The following is a 22,907-nucleotide window of genomic DNA, read 5'->3' as shown; positions in this document are numbered from 1 at the left end:
TTTTAACTTCGTTCCTATCGAATAAAGACCCTTATTACAGTACATCTCTACAAAAGCGAGCTCAATTTGAAAAGAAATCTGAGGATTATGATTGATTACAGAACTCTGGAATTTTCTTTTGGAATGTTTTCAGGTAGGAATTGATATTGGTGCTATTAGACAACTGTGAAATCAAGACCAATATATCTGTTACATATTAGGATTCCATCCCGACAATTTATCAAAAGTCCTCATGATGTTTACAACAACAGGTTATCAATGTACGCAGATAATTGTTATTGTAATATTGAATTAAATCAGTCAGCATCAATAAATTTTCAACATAAATCCAATATATTTTTTGGGTGTGGTGGAAAAGGGGAGGTTGTATGGTGTTAAACCCCAAAACCTTCTCTTGGCTACGCCGTTGCTTGGAGTTATTTATTTCGCTTTTCATTTTCCGATATGTTTCAGATCGATCCGATGGTTATAAGTTAGAAAAATTGCAGTCTGAAGGTTCACACAAATGAACATTTTTGCATTGATAATTTATCAAGTTCCTTCCAGATAACTTGGAAGTGTTCGGTGATTATTTCTAGCTGTAGTAGATAGAAAAATGAAATACAAAATTCGTTTTATCGAAATAATGTTTGGCTTATTTCAATGGATTATTACTATATTGAACAATAAATAGGCGACAAAGGGTAATCAACAAACAACAAGCCATAACTTTTAGAGTATTCAAAATAGATATTTGAAGTCATCAGTAAAGTTATTCGCAAAAGTAAGAGCTACAAATTTGCTGCAGGCATCATTTCGATATATTCACTTCCAATAAAATTTGTAAAAATATCTCACTCATAGGGGGATTAATCAGCAAAAGCACAATACCAAAAGAAAGGGCATATTGCCTCCATTAAATTCTCCGAAGATACTATTGACCTAAAATAAGCCGTTTTGGCGTTAATAATAGTTTACATGTTTTTGGTCATATTTCTGGCAATGGAAAAAGAAAAAATCTTTCGTCCGCATTTAATGTTAAATATCTCTTTTGATAATAGTCCGATTTTAACAATCTATAGCTTGTTCGAAAGGTATTCCTTTAAATGTATATTAAGTGTTAATCTATGTTGTCAATTTCGGCAGATAATTTAAAAAAACTGCAAAAACGCCATTTTTACACATTCATATCTTGGGAACTAAACATCAGAATCAAAAACAAATTAATAAAGTTCTTACTGTTTGATAGGTCTTTCATTTAAAATTGGTTTGGATAAGATCGGTTCAGCTGAGAAACACGAATGGGAGATTGTCCGTTACATACAAACACACAGACATTGTCCCAAATCGTCGAGCTGAGTCGATTGGTATACAAGACTAGGCCCTCCGGGCCTCGGAAAAAATCTTGAAAGTTTGAGAGAATTTCTTTTATAAGAAATGTAAAAAGTAATTAAATTCTTAATTACGTCTAGTTGATATTTGGGCTAACTAGTTTTTTGTTGAAAACCATAATCTAGTGCTGTTGTTTCAATGCTGTCAGTCTCTGCCAGGATACGAAGGTTTGTCTCTGCTTGTAACGTTTATATACATGGGGCATTCCACGCAAAATTTGCCACAAAATTTTTTTTGTCCAGATCAATTTTTTTCTCGGTTTAGTAGTCAAAAATATTCGACACGTATTTTTTTATTTCAACATAGTAGGCGAGACTTTCGAGATTTTTTGTGTTTAATTTCACCATTTGAAAAAACCTACTTTTTCAATCGCTCGTACTGTTAAAACTAAAGAAGATACCAAAAAGTTCCCAAGACATGAAATGTGCGCCTTTTTCACAGCTTTCGGATTAAGTATAGTAATACTTACTCAACGTATTGGTTTCATGGAAAATATTGAAAAGTTTAAAACAAATCTATTTTTTCAAAATTGGACATGATTTTTTTTTCTTTTTTTTTTATTGTATGAAATAGGAAAATCATTTTTCTTGATGCCATAAAAATTTGGGAGTGGGCAATTAAATACTTATGGAGATATGAATTTTTCAATAGCGCCTTGCGCGCGAAAAACGTACCACCACGCGCTTCGCTCGTACTGAGACTTGGGTGTATGAAGTTTTACCCACCAGCGCGTTGTGTAAAACACACTTGCGATTAATTTTACTATTTATTGCATTTAGATGTATATTTAATTTCAGATTTATTTTGTCTTAATCATTCAAAAGTGTCGCCGGAAGAAAAGATTTTCAGTTTTAATTTGAAGTCCACGTTCGTCTCAACATAGTGAAATGATTGTGGTCCAGGTATGGCATTTTTCGAAACAATTCTGTGGATTTTTCTCTGCTCTTGCATCAGAATAAATTGGTTCGATTGGCACGTTTCCTATGTTATTCTGAGATTTGAACTTGAAACATTGCGTGACAAAGCAGCTTTCCTTGCCACATCGTACGACTCAGTTGCGGTCCACATTTGATCGTCATTGATCATTTGTAAACTGGCTCGACAAATAATGGCTTCGTCGCAAGCACTTTTTCCATGGGCTTTTGTGCGAAAATGTCACTATGTGGGGTGAATGCAGTCAGATTTGTGGTGAAAAAATTAGTACAACGTTTCACATTTTTAAAATGTTGACGAACACCATCAGAAAAATAAATGCAAACATTCAAGGTTTTCAAAAAGAATGGAGTTAAGAGTACGACGTAGAAACGATAGGTAACTAAACTGAAAACAAGATTTAAAAAGCGCCAGAAACTTAAAAAGCATTCGTTCAACATTTTTGGAGAACTGCAAGAATCTCTCTTCAGCAATCATTTATCGCCAGAATACAAATATCATATTGTAATCATTTTAAAAATTATCTCATACAAAGATATTTTGCGTGGAATGCCCCATATATATATATATATATATATATATATATATATATATATATATATATATATATATATATATATATATATATATATATATATATATATATATATATATATATATATATATATATATATATATATATATATATATATATATATATATATATATATATATATATATATATATATATATATATATATATATATATATATATATATATATATATATATATATATATATATATATATATATATATATATATATATATATATATATATATATATATATATATATATATATATATATATATATATATATATATATATATATATATATATATATATATATATATATATATATATATATATATATATATATATATATATATATATATATATATATATATATATATATATATATATATATATATATATATATATATATATATATATATATATATACATATATATATATATATATATATATATATATATATATATATATATATATATATATATATATATATATATATATATATATATATGGGGCATTCCACGCAAAATTTGCCACAAAATTTTTTTTGCCCGGATCGATTTTTTTGTCGGTTTAGTAGTCAAAAATATTCGACACGTATTTTTTTATTTCAACATAGTAGGCGAGATTTTCGCCTACTATGTTGAAATAAAAAAATACCAAAATTCAAACCATTTTATATTTTTTTTTGTTAATCGAGTAAATAATAGTCCAAATTTTAAAAATCTTCTTGAATTTCCTGTTTCAGTTAAATTTATGAAGAGTTATCATATTCGCCGTGGCGCTCCTTGACGTGGAAATGGTTGGACGTCTACTCTTGGAACGCTTGTGTGGTTCTGTGTGACTGCAATTTTTTCTCGTACATAATGAATGTATAAATAAACCTTAACATTACAAAAGAGGTCCATTGTTGCTTTACCTTCAAAATCGTAAACCAAAATCACTTTCGGTTTAAGCACTTTACATCAGACGCCCCCCTAAAGGAAAACATACACAGCTAATGCGTTATGTTTGTTTTAGATTATTATTGTTTTATACTCAATTTTGTAGTTGATTTTATAATATAAAACAATTGGGAATATCTTTGTATGAGATACTTTTTAAAATGATTAAAATATGATATTTGTATTCTGGCGATAAATGATTGCTGAAGAGAGATTCTTGCAGTTCTCCAAAAATGTTGAACGAATGCTTTTTAAGTTTCTGGCGCTTTTTAAATCTTGTTTTCAGAAGGGGTGAGCGTAGCGTATTGGTAAATCGATTGCCTTGCACGCAGCGCACCTGGGTTCGAGTCCCGACCCCGCACATAGGGTTAGAAATTTTTCCTAAGAGATTTTTCTAACCCGAAGAGGCGAATGACCTTAAGGTTAAAACCTCTATAATTGAAATAAAAAAAAATCTTGTTTTCAGTTTAGTTACCTATCGTTTCTACGTCGTACTCTTAACTCCATTCTTTTTGAAAACCTTGAATGTTTGCATTTATTTTTCTGATGGTGTTCGTCAACATTTTAAAAATGTGAAACGTTGTACTAATTTTTTCACCACAAATCTGACTGCATTCACCCCACATAGTGACATTTTCGCACAAAAGCCCATGGAAAAAGTGCTTGCGACGAAGCCATTATTTGTCGAGCCAGTTTACAAATGATCAATGACGATCAAATGTGGACCGCAACTGAGTCGTACGATGTGGCAAGGAAAGCTGCTTTGTCACGCAATGTTTCAAGTTCAAATCTCAGAATAACATAGGAAACGTGCCAATCGAACCAATTTATTCTGATGCAAGAGCAGAGAAAAATCCACAGAATTGTTTCGAAAAATGCCATACCTGGACCACAATCATTTCACTATGTTGAGACGAACGTGGACTTCAAATTAAAACTGAAAATCTTTTCTTCCGGCGACACTTTTGAATGATTAAGAAAAAATAAATCTGAAATTAAACATACCTCTAAATGCAATAAATAGTAAAATTAATCGCAAGTGTGTTTTACACAACGCGCTGGTGGGTAAAACTTCATACACCCAAGTCTCAGTACGAGCGAAGCGCGTGGTGGTACGTTTTTCGCGCGCAAGGCGCTATTGAAAAATTCATATCTCCATAAGTATTTAACTGCCCACTCCCAAATTTTTATGGCATCAAGAAAAATGATTTTCCTATTTCATACAATAAAAAAAAGAAAAAAAAATCATGTCCAATTTTGAAAAAATAGATTTGTTTTAAACTTTTCAATATTTTCCATGAAACCAATACGTTGAGTAAGTATTACTATACTTAATCCGAAAGCTGTGAAAAAGGCGCACATTTCATGTCTTGGGAACTTTTTGGTATCTTCTTTAGTTTTAACAGTACGAGCGATTGAAAAAAGTAGGTTTTTTTCAAATGGTGAAATTAAACACAAAAAATCTCGAAAGTCTCGCCTACTATGTTGAAATAAAAAAATACGTGTCGAATATTTTTGACTACTAAACCGAGAAAAAAATTGATCTGGACAAAAAAAATTTTGTGGCAAATTTTGCGTGGAATGCCCCATATATATAAACGTTACAAGCAGAGACAAACCTTCGTATCCTGGCAGAGACTGACAGCATTGAAACAACAGCACTAGATTATGGTTTTCAACAAAAAACTAGTTCGCCCAAATATCAACTAGACGTAATTAAGAATTTAATTACTTTTTACATTTCTTATAAAAGAAATTCTCTCAAACTTTCAAGATTTTTTCCGAGGCCCGGAGGGCCTAGTCTTGTATACCAATCGACTCAGCTCGACGATTTGGGACAATGTCTGTGTGTGTGTATGTAACGGACAAACTCCCATTCGTGTTTCTCAGCTGAATCGATCTTATCCAAACCAATTTTAAATGAAGTTTTAGTTCCCAAGATATGAATGTTTGAATGTGTAAAAATGGCGTTTTTGCAGTTTTTTTTAAATTATCTGCCGAAATTGACAACATAGATTAACACTTAATATACATTTAAAGGAATACCTTTCGAACAAGCTATAGATTGTTAAAATCGGACTATTATCAAAAGAGATATTTAACATTAAATGCGGACGAAAGATTTTTTTCTTTTTCCATTGCCAGAAATATGACCAAAAACATGTAAACTATTATTAACACCAAAACGGCTTATTTTAGGTCAATAGTATCTTCGGAGAATTTAATGGAGGCAATATGCCCTTTCTTTTGGTATTGTGCTTTTGCTGATTAATCCCCCTATGAGTGAGATATTTTTACAAATTTTATTGGAAGTGAATATATCGAAATGATGCCTGCAGCAAATTTGTAGCTCTTACTTTTGCGAATAACTTTACTGATGACTTCAAATATCTATTTTGAATACTCTAAAAGTTATGGCTTGTTGTTTGTTGATTACCCTTTGTCGCCTATTTATTGTTCAATATAGTAATAATCCATTGAAATAAGCCAAACATTATTTCGATAAAACGAATTTTGTATTTCATTTTTCTATCTACTACCCCGCTAGAAATAATCACCGAACACTTCCAAGTTATCTGGAAGGAACTTGATAAATTATCAATGCAAAAATGTTCATTTGTGTGAACCTTCAGACTGCAATTTTTCTAACTTATAACCATCGGATCGATCTGAAACATATCGGAAAATGAAAAGCGAAATAAATAACTCTAAGCAACGGCGTAGCCAAGAGAAGGTTTTGGGGTTTAACACCATACAACCTCCCCTTTTCCACCACACCCAAAAAATATATTGGATTTATGTTGAAAATTTATTGATGCTGACTGATTTAATTCAATATTACAATAACAATTATCTGCGTACATTGATAACCTGTTGTTGTAAACATCATGAGGACTTTTGATAAATTGTCGGAATGGAATCCTAATATGTAACAGATCTATTGGTCTTGATTTCACAGTTGTCTAATAGCACCAATATCAATTCCTGCCTGAAAACATTCCAATAGAAAATTCCAGAGTTCTGTAATCAATCATAATCCTCAGATTTCTTTTCAAATTGAGCTCGCTTTTGTAGAGATGTACTGTAATAAGGGTCTTTATTCAATAGGAACGAAGGTAAAATTGATTTCATGTCTATGAAACATAGAACTGCTCACCAAAAAAATGCATAACTTTGCTGCTGCTATTGATTTTTTTTATTGATTGGACTTCCGGTTCCGGAGTTACGAGTTGAAGAGTGCAATCACACAGCAAATTCCCATATAAACTGAAATGAAAAATTTTCTAAATCAAATTTGTATTTTTGATGACAAATGACTTTAAAATGCATGAAACATTGAGATTTGATGTAAACTCGAAAAAAATAATGTTTGACAAAAATTGACTTTTTTGGACTTTGGTACATTTTTGCCTTTTTCTTAGAGAAAGGTTATGCAACCACTCTAAAAACCGTCAATCTTACCGGCCCGGAGGGAGTATGCAGTGAGGGGTTGCTACTTGAAAATTAAAACTAGTTTTAAATTTCTTAACAAGTTGAAAATTTTCGGCAGGACCCGGACCTCCCGGATCCGCCGGATCCTCCATGATCCGCCGCTGGTTTCAAGCGATGTTTCAGTATCACATAGTATCTCAAGATCGTGCCTGTCGATCCATTGTATGTATGTGCAAATCGTACTGAACATGTAATATTCATTTCCACCATTGTATTGAACATAACCAGCCATGGAATCGTAGTCTGGACAAATGAGAAAAGCACAATTGCACCACTAGGTGGATTGAAACAGGTTTTTATTTTGGGAATGCGTCGAGTTGAGACGAAAACGTAATATGATTAATAACGAGGATAACACTTTCCGAATGTAGCGAGAAATTTATGAAAAACGACGATTTCCATACGACTCTAGCAGGTCCTGATCAATTTTGATGAGCATTTGATTTTTGTTATATGACCAATTATATGTATAGGTCAAATGTTCAAAAACAGTAATTTAAGGTCAAGATAGCATCATTTTGAAACCGCCAATTTCGCAGATTCAGTATCTTCGATGAGTTTTACAAACGTTAAACAGCGCATCATTTGATAAAATAATTTTGACGGTATATCGTCCAAGAAGTATTTATGGTGAATTTTCTCAGGTTAATATTCATGACTACAATAAAGTCTCAACAAATTCGCTAAAGACACGAACTCTGCTACTAATTTCTGAAAAATTAATTCTGCATCTTTTTAAAACTTCGACAATTACGGTTTCTTAATTATGCCGTTTGGACAGTAAGATCGATTTTCACCAAACCCCCACCAAACCGAATTTCTGGCTACGCCGCTGACTTCAAGTAAGTAGAAGCAAAGTCGTTCTACACTCGTTCACAAGAAACAGCTTCGAATGCTGAATATCTATTATAATACATTGAAACCCCGATTTTATCAGCCAAATATGAACATATGTTTGATGGGCTCTAGCAGACGAACAAGACTGAATTCGAGTAAATCTTTTCTTGAGCATGTTTTCCTTATCATGAAGAAGGAAATATGCAAAAATAAAAAGTTCATCATAATCAGAAATAGTTATCAGACTACATCAAGGGACGGGAAGAATATTTTAACAGCTTCAGTTTATTATATAGAAAAAAATGCCCGATTTAGTCAGTGTCCCGATTTTGTCAGCCTAAAATACACCATGAGACTGATAAAAATGGGTCTTTATTGTATGTATTATTCACTGTGTTTCACATTAATAGGTATATTTCATTTTTGGGGATTTTTTTATTGCATCGAACTACACAAATTTTATAGGTAAATTTCAAGGGGTTATTTTATAGACTTCTTCCAAAATTTGGCGAACCTATTCCAATTCGTATGCCAATTAATTCCAGATTTAGTCATCAATAAGTGTGGACGTCTTTTGCATTCACTTCCGGTATCGCGCGCTAAAGTTTGTTTAATTTTAATTTGACCAAGCGCCTCGTGCTAAAGTTTGTTTTGTTTTAATTTGACCGAGCGCCGCGTGCTAAAGTTTTTGTTTCAAGTGACCGAATTTAAAAAATGTTCGAACGATAATAAAATGAACTGCGAAATTTGTGCGTTAAGCCATTAGAAGCCGGACGGAAAGGAAATGCTCATGCACGCCACGAGAACGAGCGAGAAAGCGATAGTAGTGCATATTAGCGAAAGCGTTACGTACATTTTGAACCTTAATAACTTTTCTTCTACTAAATGGATTTACAATCTTGTTTCATAAATCGGAAGGAAAACGTTCAACGCTTGCTACCGATACGTTGTTTGCTATATAAAATTTGTTTAAGGCTCAAGTTACCTCAAGGCTTGGTAGTGTGCGTAAGAAAAATTGTGCTCAGCTTTGCCACCAGATTATCCATTTAAACCTTTTCAAAACTCTAAAAGAAGAATATCAGTCGATTTATTAGACCATCACGATTCAATTCATGCAAAATACCTGCCGGAAAAGCCATCGGCTTAGCTGAATGGTGCTTTTGAAAATGTGGCTGTGGTTTTTTCATTGCGCTGTTGTGTTGCGTGCCCCAGCACGGTGTGGTAGTGTGAAAAAAAATCACAGCCACTTTTTCAAAAGCACCATTTAGCGAAACCGATAGTTTTTCCAGCAGCTATTTTGTATGATTTGAATCGTTGTGATCTGATAAATCGGCTGATATTCTTCTTTTAGAGTTTTGAAAAGGTTTAAATGTATAATCCGGTGGCAAAGCTGAACACAATTTTTCCTACCCATACTACCCAGCGTTCAAAACTAACACATGCTCAAAAAAGGTAACTTGAACCTTAAATAGTTCAAAAACTACTTTAAATGAGAATCAACATAAATGATAAAACCTATAAATAGGGGTGTCGCAGCTTTTCTCAAAGCCAGACGTGTGTAAGACGCAGTGCATAACAGACGTGCGTGGTCGTGAGAAGCTGCATCGGATGACCAATCAAATCGGCTACCACCGGAGAGAAGAAAAACGTTAGTGGAGGTGGTGGCGGTGAGAAGGTCAAAAAGCCAAAGGCTAAGAAACGCAGTCACTGAAAAGACGGTAGTAACTGCCACTAAAAATGCCACCAAAACATCGAAGGCTGTAAAGCGTACTCATTCGGTGTGAGCTGCGAAAGGGTAAAGATCATATGTATGTACGCAGTAAAAACAATCGTCGGCAAGGTTTGAATTGTTTCAAAAGATTCTCGTCTTGTATCAACATAGTTATCTACAAACCGTCCTTATTAGGACGAATGCAAAATGGAAAAAGAATTTAATTAGAAAGTTTCTTTTATTAACTAGTACTAAGTTTGCGCTTGTTAATTCTGTACTTTTACCAGTGAATCATAATAAAATGTTTTGACATTAAAAATGTCTTACTCCACTATCTGGGGCTAGGTGTCATTCTAAAATCTAAACTATCTCCCATGTAACGAAACTATGTAAGGTTTGCACGCTTATAACTCCGCTATTACTAGATGGATTTTAATCATTCATGCACCAACCGATTCGGAATCACCTAACTTAAATATTGGTAATAATTTAATATCTTCCCAATAAAAGCAGACTTTTGGAAATTGGTAAAATTAAAAAGTTCACGGAGAACGGGAAAATTACCATTCGTGAGGCAGATTTCTCAGACAGCCGTCCATAGAGGGCAGCTTAGTGCCACAATGAAACACGAAAAGTCATAAATAGAAGCGACGCATGTCCGTTTAAATCAGTTGTTGCTCTTATCCATCGTCTCCGGGCGATGCAATACGCGCTGTCGATTTTCGGCAACGTTGGCATTTGCACACACTCGCACCTAAGTGACTAAACCATATACGGTTAGTTTAGTTTATAAATAGAGGTGACGTGTACACGTTTGAATCAGTTTTTGTTCTTATGTCGAACGGGTAAGATCATGGCTGCAGCGTCTGGGCGCTACAATAAGCGGTAGATGCTATGCATTTTCGGCAGCGGTGGCCGTGTACAGATTTTTCGGGTACCACCACGGTGTCACAGAATGATTTACAAAGTGGGTGGGTGGGGTGGTTTGGATTTAATTCAATACGGTGTGTGCTGCTTAAGAGTGTTGCGTTTGAAAAAATATATTTATTTTTATGCATGCGTGTGCGTTGTAACTTGTTAATCCATGTTTACGGCGCTTTGTAGCTGCGTAGGGTAAAGAGCCTATTGGTTTTCATATGTTTCATATTTCGGTTATATGTGATATATATTTCGGTTATATGTTTTTTATCAGTAAGGCATCTGACAACGTGCGTCTGTAGTTATTGCACTGTTCAGTAGCGTAGTATTTTATATAGGAGAGTACACTCAGGTTTTTTACGCGGATTTTGAAATCTATGCGGTTTTTATTTACGCGTTTTTTGAAATTTACGCGGTTTTCATTTACACGGCCTGTATCCCCTGCGTAAAAAAACCTGAGTGTAATTGCATCGGAAACAACCACATTCCCAGCAGAACTTTTTGTTTTCTAATTTCAAACACTTTTGTTTCGTACTGCACACAACGGAAAATTTTAAAACAGAACTTACCGTCCCAGCAGCAGTTTAAGCGGGTGTTCTTTTTCGATTCAAATTCAAGCCATGTCTTAAGCGTTACTGGACTTAAAATTGTTTTCCCAGTTTATCCAGTCAGAGTATCTATCCTGCCCTATGTATTTAAAACACAGTTCTAATTGCGTTTTAAAGTTTACAACAAATAGAACGGTTGGGTATATTAATTTAAATTTAAAAAAGATGGGTTGGTAATGTATATGACATAACAGGGGTGTCGTGACCACACTTCGAAGTTATTTCAAATCTTGCAAAGCATAAATTGACATAATTTCAATGATTGTTCCTATATGAATGAAATGACAAATTTTCAGGTCAACGCGGCAATAACTTTGCAATTTATAGAACAATTTTATATTTTTAGTTATCATATATTAACTGTCATCTCTTCCAAACAACTTAACCCTCTGCTGCCAACCCCGTGGTTTTGCAGGGTTAAGGAGAATCATTGTAAAATGTCCAATACATGATTTTATGTTGTTACCTCCACTAAAACCACTTCAAAACACTCCCACCTGTCATACATGTACATTGTCTGCTTGTTGAAATCATTATATGAAATTATTGACCTGTATTACCTGTATGTACACAGTTCTAATTGCGTTTTAAAGTTTACAACAAATAGAACGGTTGGGTATATTAATTTAAATTTAAAAAAAGATGGGTTGGTAATGTATATGACATAACAGGGGTGTCGTGACCACACTTCGAAGTTATTTCAAATCTTGCAAAGCATAAATTGACATAATTTCAATGATTGTTCCTATATGAATGAAATGACAAATTTTCAGGTCAACGCGGCAATAACTTTGCAATTTATAGAACAATTTTATATTTTTAGTTATCATATATTAACTGTCATCTCTTCCAAACAACTTAACCCTCTGCTGCCAACCCCGTGGTTTTGCAGGGTTAAGGAGAATCATTGTAAAATGTCCAATACATGATTTTATGTTGTTACCTCCACTAAAACCACTTCAAAACACTCCCACCTGTCATACATGTACATTGTCTGCTTGTTGAAATCATTATATGAAATTATTGACCTGTATTCAATGCGGAGAACTCGGTAATAAAATTGTTTTACTGAATATACTAACGATAGGGATTTCCAGGAAAATTTCGCTGAGCCCGGTGAATCGAACTTAATGCGTAAAATTTAGCCATTTGAAAGAGATACAAGCAGAATTTTAAGAATATGATCATCGCGGTTGTGTCCCGGACATTACCCTAGTTTTTCGCTAAGCGTGTTCATTTCTGTACGATAGGAAAAAGATTCCGATGGTTATTTCGAGAGATTTTAACATTGATATTTCAAAGCAAGAAAATATGAAATTTGTTCATTTTATGAATGAATGTCTCAACGAGCTTAGAATCCAGCGCATCCCCTATCAACGCAGACGCCAACAACAAAGGTTCTTTTCAGAACCACCATAATAATTATAAAGAATAACTTGAAACATTCCCATTTATTTCATTGAGTATCATTCGATTTGAATTACAAGTCAAACGAGTAGTCACGACACTCCGGTTATGTCCTAGACATAACCGCCCCATCTTTTTTGGCCCAAAAATAAACCGTTAAACAGCATAACTGTTGCACGGGAGCTGACAAAACGTTACTCGGCCGTAACCGAGATTAAAAAGGTTCAGTCAGATAAACTGCGCGTGATCGTTACTGACTTGAAACAGGCTAATGGTATCGTTAGCAATAGCCTCTTTACGCTGGAGTATCGCGTCTACATTCCTTCTCGTGATGTGGAGATCGAGTGATACAGGTCTAACTGTCTGATCTGATCTGATGAATGATGTTGTTTGCCGCTTTAAGGACCCTAACCTTCAATCAGTTAAGATTTTGGAGTGCAAGCAATTGCACTCAAAGTCCATCGAAGATGGGAATTACTATCCATCAGACTCGTTTCGCGTAACCTTTGCCGGATCTGCACTTCCGAGCTACGTTGAAGTGGGAGGAGCTCGTCTACCTGTGCGTCTGTTTGTACCGCGGATCATGAATTGTTCCAATTGCAAGCAGCTAGGTCACACGGCCACCTACTGTAGCAACAAGCAACGCACGCGGTAAAATTGGGGAACGCCATGCGGATGATACTTGCAGTAGGCCCGCTGAGAAGTGTGTTTACTGTGGGGAGAATTCGCATGAACTTTTGACATGTCCAACGTACAAACTTCGCGAGGATAAACTGAAGCGATCCGCCAAAGATCGCTCCCGACGCTCTTACGCAGAATTGCTTAAAAGAGCTGTTACACTTGTCTCCGAAAACCCATTCGCTCTCTTGCCAACTGACGATAACGCCTCTAACGACCCTTGCGAGGGGCATTCTTTGGCTCTGCTTGGAAACTCTAGGAAAAGACCTAATCAAAACTCACCTGAACTTCCTCGTAAGGGTCCTAGGTCGTCCCAACCAAGGGCACAGAATAAAAATAATTCATCAACTGGAAGTGCTGCCACAAATCCGAAGATAATACCTCCTGGTTTTGGGAAATTGAGATACAACCAAGAGTTCCCAGCACACCCCAGGGCACCAAAAATCCCAAGTGCTCCCATTTTACAGTCAGAAACTCAACCTAAAACGGGATTCCTTAAATTTTCTGACATTGTGGACTGGATATTCACAGCTTTCAACATTACCGATCCTCTGAAAAGCTTGCTGGATGCTATTCTACCAACAGTAAGAACATTTTTAAAACAGTTGACTGAACAATTGCCCCTCCTTGCAGCGATCGTATCCTTCGATGGCTAACTTATTAGACGGGATCACGGATCTGATCACTGTTTTACAGTGGAACTGCAGAAGTATTATCCCCAAAATTGATTAATTAAAACACTTGCTAAATTATAATCATTGTGATGCCTTTTCCCTATGTGAAACATAGCTTACTTCTAATATAAACCTCAACTTCCACGATTTTAACATTATCCGCTTGGATCGAGAAGACTCATATGGAGGGATACTTTTAGGGATCAAAAATCCTTCAATCGAATCAACCTCCCTTCGACGCCAGGCATTGGAGTCGTCATTTGTCAAACAACAATCAAAGGCAAAGATCATTGCATTGCTTCTATTTACATTCCTCCTAGGGCCATGATGGGATATCGAAGACTCTCTAACGTGATTAAACACCTTCCGTCGCCTCGCCTGCTTCTTGGAGACTTTAACTCTCACGGTACAGAGTGGGGATGTCTGTACGACGATAATCGATCCTCGACAATTCAAGACCTTTGTGACAACTTCAATATGACAATTCTGAACACAGGGGAAGTGACACGGATTCCTAGACCACCTGCGCAAGCAAGTGCACTGGACATATCTTTATGCTCGACATCACTACGGTTAGATTGCAAGTGGAAGGTAATATCTGATCCCCACGGTAGTGACCACCTACCAATTGTAATTGCAATTACCACTGGTTCAAGACCATCGGCACCAATCAATGTTCCCTATGACCTCACACGAAACATTGTACGCGATATTAGAAAGGCGAATGAAAAATTTAATGAAAGCCAAGAAACGCAGTTACTGGCGCCGATTTGTCGACGGGTTAACAAGAGAAACATCGATGAGCACTCTTTGGGGCACGGTCCGACGTATGCGAACCCGAAACGGTAATAACGAGAGCGTGGAATATTCAAACCGTTGGATATTCGATTCCGCCAAAAAGGTTTGTCCGGATTCCGCCCCGGCATAGAAAATCTACCGCGCCGCGTCCCCTCACAATACCGCGAACGAAACACCGTTTACAATAGTGGAGTTCTCACTATCTTGTAACAATAAAGCTCCGAGGCCAGACAGAATCAAATTCAACTTGTTGAAGAATCTGCCAGACTCTGCCAAAAGACGCTTGTTGAATTTATTTAATGGGTTTCTTGAGGGTAACATTGTCCCACATGACTGGAGACAGGTGAGGGTCATCGCCATCCAAAAACCAGGAAAACCAGCCTCCGACCACAACTCGTATCGTCCGATTGCAATGCTGTCCTGTATCCGGAAGTTATTCGAAAAAATGATCTTGTCTCGCGTCGACAATTGGGTCGAAACAAATGGCTTACTGTCAGGTACACAATTTGGCTTCCGCAAAGGCAAAGGGACGAACGATTGCCTTGCGTTACTCTAAACAGAAATTCAAATGGCATATGCTAACAAAGAGCAGATGGCATCAGTATTCTTGGATACTAAAGGGGCTTTCGATTCAGTTTCTATCAACTTTCTTTATGAGAAGTTGCACCAGCATGGTCTTTCACCAATTTTAAATAACTTTTTGCTAAACCTGTTGTCTGAAAAACAAATGCATTTCTCGCATGGTGATTTATCGACATCACGATTTAGCTACATGGGCCTTCCCCAGGGCTCATGTCTAAGCCCTCTTCTGTACAATTTTTACGTGAATGACATTGACGTATGTCTTGTCAATTCGTGCACGCTAAGGCAGCTTGCAGATGACGGTGTGGTCTCTATTACAGGTCCCAAAGCCGTCGACTTGCAAGAACCACTGCAAAATACCTTGGACAATTTGTCTGCTTGGGCTCTCCAGCTGGGTATCGAGTTCTCCACGGAGAAAACTGAGCTAGTCGTATTCTCTAGCAAGCGTGAACCAGCGCAACTACAGCTTCAATTAATGGATCAAACTATTGCTCAGGCTTTAACATTCAAATATCTCGGGGAATGGTTCGACTCTAAAGGTACCTGGGGATGTCACATTAGGTATCTGGAACAGAAGTGCCAACAAAGGTCCAACTTTTTCCGTACAATAACCGGAACATGGTGGAGTTCCCATCCAGGAGACCTGATCAGGCTTTACCAAACAACAATACTATCAGTTATGGAGTATGGATGTTTCTGCTTTCGCTCCGCTGCGAACATACATTTCATCAAACTGGAGCGAATCCAGTATCGGTACTTGCGTATTGCCTTGGGTTGCATGCACTCGACCCATACAATAAGTCTCGAAGTGCTGGCGGGTGTTCTTCCGCTGAAAAATCGATTCTGGGACCTCTCATATCGATTGTTCATTCGATGCGATATTCTGAACCCATTGGTGATTGCAAATTGCGAAAGGCTTGTCGAGCTTAATTCTCAGACCCGATGCATATCATTGTACTTCGATTACATGCCACAGAACATCAATTCATCTACGTATAACGTCAACCGTGCTCATCTCTTAGATACTTCTGATACAACTGTATTTTTCGATACATCCATGAAGGAAGAGATTTGTGGAATTCCGGATCACATTCGTCCACAAATGGTCCTAAATATTTTCTATAACAGATACCATCAAGTCGACTGCGCCAAAATGTTCTACACTGACGGATCAATTCTCGACGGGTCCACAGGCTTCGGTATCTTCAACGAAAATCTTGCTGCCTCATTCAAACTCAATGATCCTGCTTCAATTTACGTCGCAGAATTAGCTGCCATTCAGTATACTCTAGAGATCATTGACACCCTGCCCGCAGACCATTACTTCATCGTTTCGGACAGTCTCAGCTCCATTGAGGCCATCCGTGCGGCGAAGCCTGGAAAGCACTTATCGTATTTCCTGGGGAAAATACGGGAATATCTGAGTGCTTTATCTGAAAAATCTTACCAGATTACTTTGGTTTGGGTCACGTCACATTGTTCTATTGCGGGCAATGAGAAGACGGGCTCTTTAACCAAGATGGGCGCATTAGAAGGCGACACTTACGAAAGACCAATTTGCTTCAATGAATTTTTCAGTATCTCTCGTCAAAGGACGCTAGAAAGTTGGCAAACTTCATGGAGCAATGGGCATCTGGGACGGTGGCTACATTCTATTATCCCGAAGGTATCAACGAATGCTTGGTTTAAGGGCTTATATGTGAACCGAGACTTTATTCGTACGATGTCAAGGCTCATGTCCAACCATTACTCGTTTGATGCGCATCTCCGTCGTATAGGGCTGGCTGACAGTAATCATTGTGTTTGTGAGAACGGCTATCACGACATCGAGCATGTTGTTTGGCTGTGCGCAGAGTATCGTGTTGCCAGGTCCCAACTAATAGATTCGCTTCGGGCCCGAGGTAGATCACCCTATGTGCCAGTCCGGGACGTCCTGGCAAGCCGTGACCACCGCTGCATTTTTCTTATCTACACTTTTTGAAAACTATTGAAGTCCAAGTTTAATATATTTCCCCTATCATTCACACTAGAACCACAGTCAACCTCTCCCTGTATCTACAATATGGCATTGCTTCACGAGTCTACGATGCATACCTTTCTTGATAACCGTCCATCCAGAACATCATGACACACGTCACAAGAACATCGTGACAGCATCGGAGTGCCAATAATCATCCGAAATATCGACCCTCCCCTCGCCCCTGCGATTACAGGATGGACACCGCTACAATAAAGTGTGCATATCCCCCACAATCATCAATCAGCCAACGAGAATGTCAATTTTACAAAATCTTACAATACGTATCCCACTTCCTACCTTTTTCTTTTACTAACTCAAGAGGGGAGCAAGTCGCCCCTAAATACGGCTTTCTCTTCCTCCACTAACACGTGCGATGTACCTTAAAAAATAAATTATCGGCTTCGTTAAGCTACCATATTTGGGCCTAAATAAACATAGTTATATAAAAAAATGTGTCGAAATGTATCATTTGGTTGATTGTTATCTGTTAATATAAAAGATGAGGTAATTTTATGCCTACTGGAGAGCGATTTCAAACAAAATTCAACTTCATCCTTTCCCCTGCTCCAATATAAATAAGTAAATAAACAAATAAATAAATAGATAAATGGATAAATAAACAGCATTATGAGTGTATTATAAACACTTGCAACAGAAGCGACGCGTCGGTACGTTCAACCTGTTTATTGAATAGGTAAGCAAAATCTGACGACTCGAAACTTATCTTCAGTTAAAATTAACATTAGCAGCAGCAGTATAAACATTAATTTAACTGAAAGTAATTATCTCCAAACTTTGAAGTTCGAAAGTAATTATCTCCAAACTTTGAAATTTGATCTGTACGATAGATAAACTTATCATATCATGCAAGTAAATTTAAAAAAATTTCTGTTTTCCCATGAGCGATTCAACCTCAAACATGCACGCATCTCATACTCACCACATGCTCTGAATAGAGCAGCTGCATGAGCGACGGCTGGAACAGCAGCGTGAGTGTCATGGGCGTTAGAGTTGTGTGCAAACGAGAGCGATTTATAATTTTTGAGCGCGTGTCGCCGTAAGTTCATAACAGGCGGACGAACACTTTCTTGGGTGGCCTGAACATATTGGTTTTAGGCGTGTATGTTAGACTGCCCAGAAACAACGAATTTTTGAAAACTCAATCGGCCCACGCCTGAGTCGATTCATAGTCTCACCAGGTATACTTGCTCCAAATTTGAAGCAAATCGGACAAGTCTAGTTACCGGAGCAACGTGCCTGAAGTTTGTATGGGATTTTTCGACAATTTACATGGAGAAAACTCACAAGCGCGCATTTTCGCAGCTAGGTGGCACTGCATGCATCGTATTATCACTGTAAGTGAAAATAAGGAATTCAATTGTCTACAACTTTGTCGAAGACTGCTTGTTAATCCGGCTTCGTTGAAAGAAGTTATTAAACTTTTAACGCAATGATGTCTGAGTCAGTTTTGCATGGGACTTAGCAGTGCATAGTTGTGTATCGGTACTCGATTCCCACCATCTAGACATTTTGGTGAGATGATGGTTAGATTAAGCTGAATAGTTTGTTCAGCTGAAGTTTAGTACATGATACGAGTTGCGTTTTGGATAGAAAATTTTAGTTCCACCTGTGACCGCATAGAGAGCGCCAACACTAACTTTTCAAAGAAGAGAGATAGAATATCGAGATGTTCGGAAGAATTACTGAAAAATGTCTGTTCTACAACTTTGTAGAAGACATTTATTTTCTATATCTCTCGCAGTCCTACAGATTTATTAACACCTCAATGATCCACAAGGAAGCAACCTGAGACCGCTATTGTTTTCAATATTTTTAGACGATGTTTGTCTAATCATCCCACCGGGTTTCCGGCTTGTTTATGGCGATAACCTGAACATTTTTATCGTCGTAAGTTCTACAGAGGACTGCAGAGAACTACAACGACTAATTGAGCTATTTGCGGACTGGTGCTTTTGGAATCAACTGACTATTAGTGTGCAAAAATTAGTGTGCAAAAATGTTGTGTTATCTCATTCACACGGAAGTCGATGGAAGTCAGGTTGAGTGAGTGCATGTGCTAAAAGACCTTGGAGTTCTATTAGACACACAGTACTCATTTAGAAATCACTACTCGAGCATCATTGCCAACGCAAACAGACAATAATCCTTTTAGTTTACCACCGTACGAAGATCGCTGTCGCTTGCTCGGAATGGAAACTCTTCAACAACGACGTAGCTCGGGCAAAACTTTGTTTGCTGCTAAACTTCTGCTAGGAAACATCGACCGAGTTTACCACTTACTTGATCCTTCACATTCAGTTGATGCTTTGGAAAAACTGATTTAAACTTTTTAACTTAACTGTTTGAGGTGAATGTAAATGTATTTTTATTTGGATAAGTTTTTTATGTACTCATGGAGACTCTTTGTCAGATGAATTAATAATAATTGTGAATTAATAGGTGCTAAACCGTTCACTCAATTACCGGGGTGTTTAAATGTTGACGAGATCGCGGGCGTAAGTATGTGTGGATGGTGGCACTTGTATGTTCACGTTTCTGACCAGGTTTGTGTTATCGCGAAGGCCAAGAGCGTTTGTACATGACGTTTGTTTTACTGAAACTCGGAAAATATATCGCTGAACACTAGTAAATTAAGGCCACTTTGCTGAGCTATCAGTTGAAAAAATTTACTGACTGTTCAGCTTTGCGAAAATTACCTAACTGAATTGAGTGTGTGGCCCACAGAAAAAATCAACCCACGTCTACTCGCTAGTAGGCCACGCCAGCGTGCACAGGTTTGCAGGTGATCGCTAGTAAGAGATGGTGCAAAGTATGAAAAAAACACAAAACAAAAAAGGCCCATAAGCCCTCTCGGTCTCCTCGATGCACCACTATCGAGGCGTAATGCAATAACAATCTTAAAGCTATTGTCTTTAGCACTGATGCACGATATATGCTTGATGATGTTTGTAATACCGTCAAACCCATCAACCTAAGAGAGGGAGATAAATAAACACTATTGTTATGATTAAAAAATAAACTTACAATTTGAGACAGATTCAGTTAAGTTATTGTCCTTTACGCTTAGTGGGGTGGCATTCAATCTGGGTGGTTCCAATAGACTTTCAAATACACCGGCTGATATTATAGGTTGACGAAACGAAGTTCTGCCTGGACATGACGAATCATATTATGATATGGAAAAAAAGTTTAAAGGCACATGTGCCATACTTACTAGTTTGATTACTTAGAACGGTGTCACTATCGCTCAACAAATTAGAACTCACTGCCGAATCATCAAACAAAGTAAGCAACATCAGTTCTTCGTCCAGCACGGCATGGTCATCTGGGGCTTCTGCACTTGATGATGCTATTTGATTCTGCAACGCTCTATGTGCGTTGGCCAGATTCGTGACGCTGTTGGTGGGATAATTATGGGAGTTTTTGGCAGTGGTGGATTTTAATGGAATTCTCTGTGTCATTGACAGTTCTGCGTATTCTACATCGTTTTCACCGGACAACATTTCCTCTGCATCTATATCGTTTTCATCGACTGAACTATTATCTTCAAAAGGGACCTGAATAATGGCAGTATTCTGTTTCTGGGTATTTTCTTCGGTTAGATCATTCCGCTCAGATGTAAAATCATCATCCTATGGTTCAAAAATGAAAATAAACATGCTAGACAATGTAATAACACAGATAACAACCGTTTACGATAATATTAGAAATGTAACTGCACCTGCCATTTCAAATGTAGCGAGCGAGTTAAACACAACACGCAAACGATTGTGGGCGGTGCTCTGCTATTTTTCTAGCCTGATTAACGTCTGTTATCTGTTGCAATACTGTTTGCGTAAGAAATATAATACTCACTGATTCTATACTAGATGTACTGTTATTGGACTGAAGATTTGGCGAGGAATAGGAAATCGAGAGGTGATTGATTTTAGGACGATCCGTCGTGGTAGTACTTAAAATTCCTTTTACAATTGATTTTGAAACGGATTCGCTACTTTGAGATGACGTCGGTACCATATTACTATTACTGAATGAATCCAAGTGCAAGGATGACAAGAGTGTGCTGAAATCGTCTGCAACAAGAACAGTAAACTACGTTTTCTAATGGTTTGAGTGACTAAATTACCTGTTGTTGAATGACAATTATTGGTGGTTCCTGTGATGGACAGAGTATTAATAGTTTCATTATTTACCGACTGTTTTGCATTGGAACTTATTTTAACAAGAGATGTATCACTCTTCCGATTGCTATACGTCGATGAAGCGTTCGAAGTACTGCGAGATTTTCGAACATTAATTTCGGTACCAGTGGACGATGGTGATCTTGTATTGCTATTGCTTAAGAGGCGTTCAGCACATTCTAAGCGTTCATTAAGCGCTTTGATTTCAGTCAAATGAAGCGCTTGTGTTCGAAGCAAATTATTTATATACCACTGTTGGTCACGGCATTTTTGATGAAAAGTTGATGGTCGCACCTGATAACGTAGTTCAAGTGTATCATTTATTATGTTCAGGTATCCTTCATCTGCTAGTAGATCCAATCGGAAGAATCGATTGTAACCCCAACATTCTCCAATTTCGAAGTCCGAAACAAACTCTCGCTGGATGATTTTCGATGAATTTTGGTGGATCATTTGAACCCTATATTCGTATCTGAAAAGAAGACAAACAATAATCATGAGAGGGATTTTAGACATTAATGACCGCTTAGAAAACGTGTCGAGATTGTTTGTGATTCCCAAAGCATTCTTACGCGACTCATAATCTCCTGTCTCACCAGGAAACTAACAATTCCAAATAAATTACTCAGGATCGCGTCACGTGGCATAATTTGATGTGATTGAAATAATTATCATTTGACATAAGATCAAGTGAAACAATGGTCGTTAGTGTTCATTGGGCATAATTAATGATTGACAAGACGTTTAGAATAATTTTGAAGAAGTATATTGACACAGCAATAACATCTAGTTTAAAATAAGCCATCCCAGCAAAAAACATCATTTGCTGTATGAAAAAAATTGGAGGATTAGTGAAAGTAAAAAAGTCAATACATATACAGATAATAATCCCCAGAAGTTTAAAAAAAAATTCAGGCTGTGCCAAAACCCAGAAAACCATTTTTCATTTTCATTTTGCAGCATTTGGTGAAGCAATGAGAGCACAAGTCACTCCAAGGCCGATGATAGGAGGGGTATTGGCAGAATAGTCTATGCAGACCACTAAAACACCATGGGTGTGGGTTGGGGTAGGGTTAATGAATTGATGTATGCTTGACGAATAATTGCGCTGCAGAATATGATGAAAAGGTGCATTAAACAGTACTACTGTTGGCTGTTC

The 22,907-nt window shown here is 37.0% G+C and overlaps 1 protein-coding gene across 8 annotated transcripts in view; it reads right to left on the bottom strand.

The window, feature by feature from the left end:
• The window catches only part of LOC131682785 (E3 ubiquitin-protein ligase TRIM37-like), a 256,669-nt gene that overhangs the window by 116,261 nt on the left and 117,501 nt on the right, over positions 1 to 22,907 (bottom strand). For all 8 annotated transcript variants that reach the window (XM_058964520.1, XM_058964522.1, XM_058964521.1 and 5 more), the window contains exons 7-10: positions 21,694 to 22,220; positions 21,423 to 21,640; positions 20,782 to 21,199; positions 20,592 to 20,717 (exon numbers count right to left, since the gene is read on the bottom strand). In XM_058964520.1, coding sequence (XP_058820503.1) covers positions 20,592 to 20,717; positions 20,782 to 21,199; positions 21,423 to 21,640; positions 21,694 to 22,220 — 1,289 coding nt within the window. The remainder of the gene's footprint in view (positions 1 to 20,591; positions 20,718 to 20,781; positions 21,200 to 21,422; positions 21,641 to 21,693; positions 22,221 to 22,907) is intronic.

This window comes from Topomyia yanbarensis, chromosome 2 (genome assembly GCF_030247195.1).
Source record: "Topomyia yanbarensis strain Yona2022 chromosome 2, ASM3024719v1, whole genome shotgun sequence".
Lineage (NCBI taxonomy): Eukaryota > Metazoa > Arthropoda > Insecta > Diptera > Culicidae > Topomyia > Topomyia yanbarensis.
The sequence above is the reverse complement of the archived record's forward strand: the minus strand, read 5'-3'. Positions and strand labels throughout refer to the sequence as shown.